The following is a 12,361-nucleotide window of genomic DNA, read 5'->3' as shown; positions in this document are numbered from 1 at the left end:
GCAGCTCTGAAATATACTTAACACAATGCAAGGCTAAGTATGTCGCTGGCACACACCCACACGCACACAAATACATTCCAATATTATAATATCTTTGTTGTCAATTAAAAACAGCACACACTACTGTGTTTTTCATTTTTTTCAAACATTTTCAAGATTATGCATACACCATAAAATTATCAAAAAATATTAATCAAATACTAAAATGTCATACATTTAGGACACTGCAGATTTTTTAAATAGTAAATAGCGAAACATGTTTGTGACCATAGAAAAACACCAACTGCCACACTGATGTATTCTGATATTTAAAATAGTTTTGCATAGAAATCCTAATAAAAATAGTTTGTGTATATAAGTATATGAAAATATAAACTATGTAAATAAGTTATAAAATCATTTGACAATTCAAAATAGAAGTGTAATAAACAAACATAAGCAATCGAAAAAAGGTAAATAAAAATGCATAGTATATCTGATTTATATAATACTGAGAAAGGCCTATTTGATCAGTATGTGGTACAATATTGCTTATGAAAGCACAATGAGCCTTCATCAACAATAGTGGCCCATTTTATTTTTACATTTTCCACAAACACAACGAGCATGGCTTTAATTTACTTAAAGGGTCAAAGACAAATACCTCCCTGAGAAACTACTTCTTCATGTTGTTTCATTTAGAAAACAACACAAGGCATGTTCAGTTCAGTAAAATACAATATGATAAAAAAGAAAAGGAGTAAAAAGAGTTTACAGAAGCTAAATGGGAAAGGGTCAATTAACAGCATGGCTCTAATATAAATGACAAATAGCTAAACAAATACTGAATGAAAAAAATAATTTACAAAAAATAATTGTTGACCAAAATGTCACATTTATCTTGAAAGATGCTATAGTGCATGTCTGACCAGAGCCAGGGAAACTAAATGATGAGAGGGGTCTAGTTGACCATCAGAGAGAGAGAGAGAGAGACAGCTCAATACTTCACATCTCACTCCTGCTCCTCTCTCTAAGTACAGGTTCAAATCACACACTTCATCTGAGCTCTAGATGAGTTTAGCCCCTGTCTCCCCCTCCTCCCTCTCCTCCCTCTCCTGGCTGTGTAGACAGGAGTGAGCCAGCCTGCCTGCCTCCCAGTGTCTCAGTGCAGAGCAGCACCGTGCTTCTACAGGCTCCTCTCTTTATCCCTGCCTGAGCATTAGATGTGATTACTGCTCAGCGCTCCACACTGACAGAGACAGAGAGTACAGAGAGAGAGAGAGAGAGAGAGAGATGCAGGGAGGGAAGGAGAGAGAGAGGGAGAGATGCAGGGAGGGAAGGAGAGAGAGAGAGAGATGCAGGGAGGGAAGGAGAGAGAGAGGGAGAGATGCAGGGAGGGAAGGAGAGAGAGAGAGATGCAGGGAGGGAAGGAGAGAGAGAGGGAGAGATGCAGGGAGGGAAGGAGTGAGAGAGGGAGAGATGCAGGGAGGGAAGGAGAGAGAGAGAGATGCAGGGAGGGAAGGAGCGAGAGAGGGAGCACAGCTCTGGTCTAGGCTGTTTCAGTGATACAAGAGTGCCCCCTACTGCTTCACTCTCCAGAGTATTTATTTATTTTATTTTTATTTTATTTTATTTTAGGTCATTTAGCAGACGCTCTTATCCAGAGCGACTTACAGAAGCAATTAGGGTTAAGTGCCTTGCTCAAGGGCACATCGACAGATTTTTCACCTAGTCGGCTTGGGGATTAGAACCAGCGACCTTTCGGTTACTGGCACAACGCTCTTACCCACTAAGCTACCTGCCGCCGAGTAACAACACACTTTGATACAACAGCAGAGCTGATATTGGACTAACATTGGTTTCTGACACACACATGCACACACACATTTACGGTAAACAGATGTGACTAAGTAGACTTCATTGTGAACAACGCATCCTCTCTCATTTATGAGTATGAAATGACTGAGAAAATGGAAAGATGTGTCAGAACAATTACTACTCCCTTGTGATGTGGTGTCAAAGAGCTGAGTAAGACCATGTTGAAACAGATTAAACCTGGGGTGTGACACAAAGACATTTCACAATCACAAGTGCACTATCTGATTATTATCTGTGTAGTTTGTGCAATGAACTCAAGCACAGGCGTGTTTGATGTTACACAGATGTATACAGCCAATCACCCTCAGATCCTGATGGAGGCTCTCCACTGTGAGAATCCTGATCATGTGAATCCTGATCATGTGAATCCTGATCATGTTAGAACACGATACTGTGTACAATAATAATTACTGACTGCAGAAACTTGTGAATGAACTAAAGTGTTATAGCAAAGTTCTTTGTGATTAGACTTTGTATCACTCTTAAATGTCAATCTTAGACTGTTTTGGCAAAGTTTGTCAACCTCACTACCACACACTAGTATGTGTTATTACAAGGTTCCAGTGTGTCTCTGTGCAGTCTTACCATGAGCTCCATCTCTCTCCAGTCATTCTCCAGCTGCTCCATGGGTCTGGCCCACCAGCTGCAGAACCGGGTGTAACGCTGGCCCTGGAACCAGTACTGCCTCAGCCACTCAAACTCCACCTGCACACAACACAACACAGTAAAGTCAGATAGAGGAATCATACAGCATTATAGGAATACTTTAGATCCTAGACAGGCAGTGGTAGATCAGTCAAGCTGTATGAAGTCCAGATGGAAATATTGTAAACGCTCAAACTTGCAAAAAACATGGCGGTACAAAGGCATGGAAGTACATCAATCTATCAACGCCAAGGCCTCTACATTTTATATTTTAGTCATTTAGCAGATGCTCTTATCCAGAGCGACTTACAGTTAGTGAGTGCATACATTTTTCATACTGGCCCCCCGTGGGAATCGGACACACAACCCTGGCGTTGCAAACGCCATGCTCTACCAACTGAGCTACACAGGACTTCACACTCCTACTGTGCTTTAGAGCATGAGTGAGAGACAGGAGATAACAAAAGGTTAAATCTGTCTGTTGGGGATTTTCCCTAATCAGATATGTATAGAGAGCAGGAGAGAATGAAGTGTACTAGAGTCTAGACTTACTATAATGTCTGTTTACTCAGATGGTCAATCCTATGAGAGCAGACAATACACCCCTCTCACAACTCTATCGGCCCTCGACCCCCATTTCCCAAACCAACCCCTGACCCTAGACACCTATACCCCACATTGCTCCACCCTCTCCTCACTCCTCTATCCTTCTCCTCCTCCTCCCCTACTCCCTCGCTCCGCAGGGGAATGACAGTTTACTCTGCAGAGCGGCTCACCTCTCCTCCACTGGGAGTGTTTATGTTTTCAGCTCTTTTGAAGTGCTGATTTAATCCTCACAAGGACGCCTCACGTAGCCCGGTGTATGGATGTGTGTGCTTGTCTGAGAAAGTGTGTGTGTCAGAGATTGCCCCAAATGCCGGTGATGCAAATGCAAGGCACTCTGAGTTGCCCTCCCCCTAAACATCCTACAACGGCACTGTTTCAGCATCGTCCTCCCAACAATACATGCCCCATTTCGTTTGACATGGACAACTGTAGAACATAAGGCGAGCAGTACAAAAGAGTTACATATCAAATGTGAAAGCGACTACAAGAGCTATTGTTCCTCTCCAACTACCAGTCTGTTTATTGTTCTTGTAGGGGGTATTAGGATGTATGGTACAGTGTTACACTAGCTCTATCACACATATAAGGAGGAATATAAGGAGGAATACAGAAGAAGAAGCAGACAAGAATACACAGCCATTTCCACTTCACCCTTTGTTCAGTGGCTGGCCTTCCAGGCTATGCAGTGGCACAGGATACAGAGAAACTGTCCGCCATTTTGGATCCAAAGGGGGCTGATCACAGTGGTTTGACATGCAGGGGCTGGGTCACGTACGGGAGGGTACATGGGCCCTAGCACTGTTCAGCACCCTCACAACCACTCCATACAACAGACCCTTCAAACAAATGTCAGGCTTTATGGCTCTTCAACCCTCCACTACTCTACTCCCCCCCTTGAACAGTACAGCTCACACACACAACAAAGCAAGAGAGAGGGGACAAACATCGACTGTCCTTTTTCTACCTCCACCCACCGCTCCCCCTCTCTCTCTGATTGTCCGTCTGTCCTTTACTGAGGGAACACAGCCTGTGGCTCCACTTTGAACCGACATGGACTCCTAGCCCCCGCCGAGCATGGCGATGGCAGCCTCAAAGCCAGGCGACTGCGGCATCTGTGGGGCGCCTGGCATTTGGAGCCTGAGCCGCCCGGCTGTGAGTTACTGAGAGGGGAACGCTGACTAAATGCCACCTGCCCAGGTAGAGAGATCGAAAGAGAGAACGGGGGAGAGGGAGGGAGAGAGAGAGAGAGATGGAGAGAGTCATCGCCATCGTTAGGCTAGATTTTCTCCTCTGCCTAGCCCGCTCTGGGTTCTGGGAGCAGGGAGACTGAGTGGGTCCTCTCCCCTGTGGTGTCTCCTGTCATCTCTCCAGGTGACGGACGTGCTAACTGCACATTAGCCCTCCGCTCGGCCACCCGCTCACCATGGCGACCCAGGAGGCAAAGCCAAGTAGTCCCTTCAGTATTTAATGAAGCAGGATTTTTCCACACCTCTCGGTGGTCCCCCAGCAGACCTGACCAATCAATTTCCGGCTGTGTCGTGCCGTGCGGCCCCCGAGGTAGGGCCTGATGAGAGAGGGATCGATATCAACCTGCCTCTTTCTGTTTACTTTCCTGGACCTGCTCCTGCTCCCACATCACATCAACCAGGAGCACTGAGCACTGTTCCCTGCCTCTAGAGGTACAGGACACACACACATACCTTGAGGCGATACAAACTGTACTCACAGACACACTCACCCAACCTGTCCTTGCTCACCTATAGGCCTATAAACAATAATATGCTCCAAATTACAGATTTCAATTTCATTCTTTCTCAACTGAAAATAGGATAAGAAAAAACTGTTCCCTACAGGTAAGAAACTCTCTGACTCTCCATAAGGAAAAGTGGTGTGGGCTTTTAGCTACTTCACAAACACTGTTACTCACTAGGGAAAGAGAGGCCTGGCCTGGAAAACATACTGTACAGGACAGAGGAAGGTCAGAGGAACTACCTGGTTGATTACACTTCTACTTTACTTCCCCCCGTCTCTAGCAGAACCAGACATGTGGGACTTAGTTACTGTGTCCCTCCCTCCAATATTTACTGAGCAGGGACAGGCTTCATTAGGGGGGTCCCAGAGGGCACACTGTCACACACTCACCTGGGAAGTGACACGCTGGCTTTAAATGAGACAAGACGTTTGTGTCTGGGATTAGCATTTCAAAGCCAAACACACACACACACAAACAGGGCCGTGTGGAGATGGGATGTGATGCTAGCCCCCTGTTTGTTCCACCGTTCCAACACACAGACAGGAAGATTAGAGTAGAGAGACCAGGAGGACCTAGAATCAGCTAAAAGATGGGGTCTCTCTCTCCCTCCCTCCCTCCATCCCTCTCTCTCCCTCCCTCCCTCCATCCCTCTCTCTCCCTCCCTCCCTCCATCCCTCTCTCTCCCTCCCTCCCTCCATCCCTCTCTCTCCCTCCCTCTCTCTCCCTCCCTCCCTCCCTCCCTCCCTCCCTCCCTCCATCCCTCCATCCCTCTCTCTCACTCTGCTATGCCGGGTGCTGTTCTCCTATTCTCTACCCATCAACCCCTGCTTCAACTCTTCTCCTCTGGCTGCTGACATTCTCTCCCTCTCCCTGAACACACGTTCCTCAGATGGCAGACGTTCAGCTTCATCATCATAACAACCCTAAACATCCCCCATTCCCTCTCTAACCCTACCCAAACTACTGTCAAACCCCCTCTAAGCACACACACACAGAACATCAGCATCAGCCAGCCGGCCGGCCGGTCGATCTCCTGTTTAGCAATTTTGAAGGAAATGCCTATTAGGTGTTGGTCAGGTCAGCCTGTTTGACCAGCCTCTGCTTGTTTGCTCTTCGGTCATCCATGTCAAACATGACCCGTGCAATATGCGCCCGCCAACCGCCAAAACTAGCCGCCATAATAAATAACTCTGCCAACAATACATAATTTAAGTGGGTGTTCTGCCCTCATGGGCAACTCAGAACAAATGGCCAAATCCATCATCATGGTCCTGGGGACGCCAGGTAGAGTAGAGCGGGGCCAGGCCCCCGAGAGAGCCTCCCAGCCTTTTATAAATAGCGTCCTGTTTTCCTAAATAAACGGTGTGCGCCCCCCAGCCAGGCCTACACTGGGTAATCCTGTGGTGCTGTGCTGTGAGCAGGTGTTCTCTCTCTGCTCTTGGATGGAGACCAGGTGTTGGCTAGGCTGCTGTTGTCTCTCTCCATCTCCCCCGCCCTCTCACTCTCTCTCCCTTTCTCTCTCATTCCCTCTCTCTCCCCCTCTCTCTCTCATTCCCTCTCTCCCCCTACAGCTCTCTCTCTCTCTCTCTCTCAGCCCCATTGTTTGGTGTCTGAATAATTAATACTGGCTACAACCTTTAAACAACCTCACACCAAGCTCATCTGTCATGGCATCCCGTGTGGTTCCTGACTGGGCCCGCTGCTGTGGTTACCTGGGAGTAGTGAGGATAACACACACACACACACAGAGGAGGGCGGAGGGGGAGAGGTGAAGTGCTATTTTAACTGCCCCTGGCAGTCAGGGGCAGGCTGGGCTGCAGAAGGCTGTAATGAGCAGGCTGCCACTGTAAAGTGTGAACGGCCCCCATAGGGTCTCAGGGTCTCAGGGCCCCGGAGCCAGATTCACTGATTGTTCTGTGTAAAAGGGGCCATGATCTCGATCCTTAGATACCTTATGGAGGACCAATTTGTTTACTATCCATCATCGCCCAGGACAAACAAGAGCATCCTGGACTTATGAAATATTTATCCCATAACGTAAATATCCACTGTAGCTATGAATGATGTCAACTTAAATGTTGACAACCTCTTTATTTTCCTATGGAGGGGCCTTAACCCTGGTTAACAGAGTAGGACCACATTTTGCCATCAAAATGTGACCGAAAGTCGAAAGGGAAAAATTATACACGACTACCCTTTCCTTGAATGAGGTTGTTTGAGTACACTCTTAGAAAAAAGGGTTCCAAAAGGGTTCTTCAGCTGTCCCCATAGGATAACCATTTTTGGTTCTAGGTAGAACCCTTTTGGGTTCCAGGTAGAACTCTTTTGGGTTCCATGTAGAACCCTCTGTGTAAATGGTTCTACATGGAACTCAAAAGGGTTCTACATGGAACTCAAAAGGGTTCTACCTGGAACCAAAAAGGGTTCTTCAAAGGGATCTCCTATGGGGACAGACGAAAAACCCTTTTAGGTTCTAGATAGCACCTTTTTTTCTAAGAGTGTAGGTAGCACACAAAGTTAGGCCTATCGTGGAAACCCAAAAGTTAGTCAGACACACACACACACACACACAGTCACATACTCACACACATCCACCCACCTCGTTGTGTATCTCCTCGTAGCCTTGCAGGGTAGCTGGCAGCAGGGAGAGCAGGCTGTGGGTGCCTGTTTCTGGGTCTGTGCTCAGGTTAGACAGGGCCTCCCGGCAGCGAGACTGGATGTAGTCCAGGGTCCCGGTGGAACACTGTGGGGACAGACAGGACAGACAGTCAAAAAAGGTTGAGAGATAATGCATGTATTCTGGGAGTATAGGGCCTCTTTGAATTCTAAAATAGATTCTAAAATAGAAGGTAGAATCTGTTAAAGAAAGGTAATCGAATATACGGTATCTTATAAAATGAATCAATCATTATTATAATCAGGCCAGGGTCTCCAAGCCCCCAGTGTACCCCAGGCTTCCCTCACCTCCGCAACTCTGTGTGTAGAGCTGAAGCGGGCTGAGTCTCCAGCCAGGACACAGTGCTGATGGGTCCTGTTCAGGTCATCTGGGGACAGAGGAGGACACACCACAGTCACCACACAACCAATACCAGTCAACTATCCCAAATATTAAGAGACAATGATGTCCACAACAATTTCATATGAATATAGGCCTACACAAATGCCAAATGTTTTCATTCTGTTTTAACCTTTTTTAGGACATGGGACACCACACCACACCTGTCCACTTGTCGAATGAAGATCCAAAATATAATTGAAATGTCTGTTTAATAACTTCTGTCTCTTTGTGATGTGTTTCCCTCCATTTCTCCATACTCAAACAGATGGATAGTTTCAAACATTTCTTGCTAACCTAACAATGCTATCGCTAATCCTATCAAACGTCATGCCTTCTATTATATGAGAACACAGATACAAAGTCTGGTTATCAACAGAGTCTAGGTGAAAAATCTGTCGATGTGCCCTTGAGCAAGACACTTAACCCTAATTTCTCCTGTAAGTCGCTCACCACCACTGTTGTTAAACTGTCTTCCTAGGTAAGCGTGCGCTGGCCTAGTTCCAGCTTTAGCCACAAGTTGCACGCCTCTCGTTAACTAGTTTATCCCATTTCGGGCCTGTTTTCGTTGTTTATCAGAAATGCTCATATTTATGCTAATTACAGTATCTATTTATTTTCACAAACATGTTAAGTGTTGGCCATTAGAATGTTAAGTGTGCAATAGTATAGCCTCTCAAGTGTACCACTGTTCATCGAAAAGTTACCTGTTTAAAGGTGTCAGTGGTTCAGGACAGGTTAGGGCATGGGTGTATTCATTAGGGCACACCATTATACAGGTGGAAATGATGTTGAATAATAATAAAGTACATTTATCAATGTGACTCCATTATTATGTGAACAAATGCAACAGGCCCTGTGTGTCTCTGGAGGATATAGCAAGATGGTGAATAATTGCATCACCTCTCAGTATGACTATAATGAACATGAGTCTATCTTGCATCATTATGCAATTATTAAGAGGCTAGATACAAATAGCTAATCCTGGCGACCATGTTCTAGCATTCATTTATTGAGGCAAGCAGATCAGAGATGTCAAGTTGGTACCCAAGCATGTGCTATGTGTATAGTGTAATTAACAACTATCAATAGACCTACTAAATTATAGACATATAGTCAATCAAAGAATGACTCAGTAAAATGAGGAATGCATTTACTCAATTCAACTAATAGAATGTATTAGTCACAAAATAATTGACACTCAAACAATTGCAGTGTACATGAAATACATGATACAGAATAACACTGAGTAAATGACTATCACCAACAGGTTAAGACTTAACGTGGATACATGTGTCTTCACTTCAGAATAATCTCTCTGAGAAAAAACTATGCGTGTCTGATACACACAGGAGCTTGGTAGCAAGATAAGGTGTGTTTGATCCCTGTGATATCCTACAGATGGTCTGCCATCCAAACAATGTCATAAATCGTGACTGAATCATCACACTGTGCTCCCACGCCAGCCAGTCACTAGTTGCGAGTATCACCTTCTCTCATTCTTCCACTACGCCGTAGCAAAACATTTCGCACCATAAAAAAATGGTTGCTGCGCACAGCAACTAAATAGGCTGCAGGGTCCTCTATCTACCACACTCTGTCCAGCAGCAGGATCAGTGAAATGGGAACATTATTCTACTTCATTGATCAAACACTGCCAGATCTCATTCAATCCCTCATGATGGAGGACTCATATCAAGAAACATTTATCCAATAAACAAAGATCCTGATCGGATCCCAACTGCTGTTTCTAGTGTATCAGTCCCATCAGTCCACAAGCTTGTTTGTGTGTTTAGATGTCGACCAGTTCTGTTATTATTGGTTCCACAAACAAATCATTTATTTAGCCATGACAGAGCTGTCACTCACAGCACATGTGCATATTTACACCCCGCCTTGAGCAGTGTGGCTGGCTAATGCCTTTGATTTGAAAGTCAAACAGTGAAGTGCTTTAGGAAGATAGATATTATTATGTGCTAGCATGACAAACAAAACAAGTTCTCCCACTGTTCTGTGTTATCCTCTGATGAGATTGTGAAGGATTAGGTCTCTGGGCGGAATGACTCCCGTCTTTAAAACAGTTTATATCCAATAATAAATGATCTCCATCAATCTGTTCCTCCACAGTCTGATGGCACTGGGGGGACAAACTCGATTCCTGTAATAAATATTTATCTTTCTTTCTCTACCCCCTCATCTGTTGCCACTTGTCCCCTTCTTTTTTCCAGGAAGCAGCAGGCTTTTAAATATATTGGGTCAACTCTTTCTCAGGTCCCCCGTGAGTTGGGAGTTGGAAATCTTATTACCCAACAGGCTCGGTGTCAGACTTGAATTGTTCTTTTTTAACCACTGAAATTCCATTTGGGTGGAAATAATGGCTGATTAAATTTGCACACACATATTACACACGCAGACACGCACAACACTAGCAGTTCAGAGGTTGAGTCACTGACAAACGGTGCTAAAAAGGAATGATGGTGTCTGTGATTGTACACGGGAACGTTCTTTAACAAAACACCACAAAGACACCAGGCATCACAAAGATAGCTTTCATTTATGTCCCTTGTCAAGGCATGCTATAACCTCCAATGAAATACTGAGTAGACTACTTTCTTGAATTTACTCTTGGTTGATGACAGTAGTTAGTGTCTGTACTGTGTACCTGATCCAGGTGTAGGAGTGAGAGACTGTGTGAGCTGCTACAGTATCATAGTGATCCTGTAGGGATCTCCCAAACTGGCACATAAATCGCCATTGATCCAGTCCAGTCAGGTCCAATTACAATTGTGTTTCTAGAGCAGCCCATCACTCTGTTATCATGCCTGGACTGAACGTGACAAATCTCATCCTGTCTGGGTTAGGGGTAAATTCTCCTGTGCTGTTTGAGTTATGTCCTGTGAGGTCACTCCAACTCATGGTTTCTACTCAGATCAACATGTTTTGAGGTAGAGAATATGAGTCTGTGCCTACTTGTTCTTGCCTGTGTCTTTGTGTGCTTGTCTGTTCGTATGTGTCCAAAAAAACGATGCAGTCATATTTCACCAACGATCCCAGACAAATACAAAACAATGATGTCTTGGAGGTCCTAACCCATACACAGTGTGGGACATGTCGTGCTGCTGTGATGGGGAAGCTAGTGGTAGCTAATAATAGCTGTGTAGCCTTGTCCTGTACTGTAGAAGCTAAGAGCAGCCTGACCCAGCAGGCGGAGATGAAAGGGGAAGGCATCTGCTGTAGCCATCAGCATTAAGGTCTGATTTACACCCTCATGGCCCGCTGCCTGTCCTCTCCACTCCATAGAGACACCACCAGCACCGCTGCCACAGCACCGGGTCACAGGACTTCATAAAATAACATTTGGTTTTCTTAACCTCGCTAATGCATGCAATTACATGGAACCTTAGGGTTACAGATACACGAGCAGGCCAGAGTCCAAGCTGCATGCGGAACAGAACAGAACAGGGCTTCTGGTGGGGTTGGGTTCAGACTAACACAATGATGAGCGAGAGAGAGAGAGAGAGAGAGAGAGAGAGAGGAGAGAGAGAGAGAGAGAGAGAGAGAAAGAAAGAGAAAAAGAAAAAGAGAGAAGACAGTGAGAGAGAGAAAAGAAAGAGAGAGAGAAAAGAGAGAGAGAGTCTGGAGAGCATCCTGCTTCTATGGGTCAGTAGGGACACAGTAAACCAAACACACTAGAACATGAAGTGTAAATCTCACACAGACTAGAGATGTCATGTAAAAGGAGTATGTGCGTGCATGCTCCAGTACCTCTCATGTAGTAGCAGTCTCCGGACTGCAGTGGGAGGGTCAGTCCAGGGGTGTGGATGTCCCAGGCCACCTTTAGACCAATCCTCCAGCAGCCCTTCTCCACAGGACCCTCCTCCGAGCTCACACCTGCTAAACACAAACAATCCCACCACTTAAGTCAGTCAGATCAGAACCAAATATACAGTAGGAGACAGGGCATATTGTTACATTTTCCCTCAGTACAACTTCATCACAGTTTCTGTACAAGAGGACAGCCTTTTTAATAAAAGTATTTGATGTTAGGTAGCTAGTGTGTGTAGGGGCAGCAGACAGACAGGGTAGTGGGGACTATTCTCCTCCCATAGCCAGTCTCTGAGCCTCTCCCCCAGCCTCTCCCTGGCTGTCCTCCATCCGAGGCACGGTAAGAAAACCAGATCTACCCAGCCCGTTAGGTCCACACCCTTCAGCAAAAATCAATACTAAAGTCTTCCTGGGCCTCTCTCTCAGCCCCACGGCAAATCAGACCTTTTCCTTTACTCAGCAGAGGATAAATAGTAACTTAATTTCCAGCCAGTGCTTTCTGAGAGAGCCGTTAATGACACTGCTCCCAAAGGACCCAGGATGGGAATGGTGTTGGAGCTGGAGTAAAGAGCATTGTGGTCTTTCCAGCCGGAAAACTCTCCGCCTCCATGCCATATTCC

At 45.6% G+C, this 12,361-nt stretch overlaps 1 protein-coding gene across 2 annotated transcripts in view; it reads right to left on the bottom strand.

The window, feature by feature from the left end:
- The window catches only part of LOC311111641 (alpha-ketoglutarate-dependent dioxygenase FTO-like), a 147,205-nt gene that overhangs the window by 108,764 nt on the left and 26,080 nt on the right, over positions 1 to 12,361 (bottom strand). Inside the window, exons 4-7 of one of the 2 annotated variants that reach the window (XM_084154418.1) lie at positions 11,682 to 11,810; positions 7,826 to 7,905; positions 7,461 to 7,604; positions 2,443 to 2,562 (exon numbers count right to left, since the gene is read on the bottom strand). In XM_084154418.1, the coding sequence (XP_084010544.1) occupies positions 2,443 to 2,562; positions 7,461 to 7,604; positions 7,826 to 7,905; positions 11,682 to 11,810 (473 nt within the window). The remainder of the gene's footprint in view (positions 1 to 2,442; positions 2,563 to 7,460; positions 7,605 to 7,825; positions 7,906 to 11,681; positions 11,811 to 12,361) is intronic. The other variant, XM_084154419.1, reaches the window with a different exon arrangement.

The sequence above is a fragment of the Coregonus lavaretus genome (genome assembly GCF_964263955.1).
Source record: "Coregonus lavaretus genome assembly, chromosome: 37".
Lineage (NCBI taxonomy): Eukaryota > Metazoa > Chordata > Actinopteri > Salmoniformes > Salmonidae > Coregonus > Coregonus lavaretus.
The sequence above is the reverse complement of the archived record's forward strand: the minus strand, read 5'-3'. Positions and strand labels throughout refer to the sequence as shown.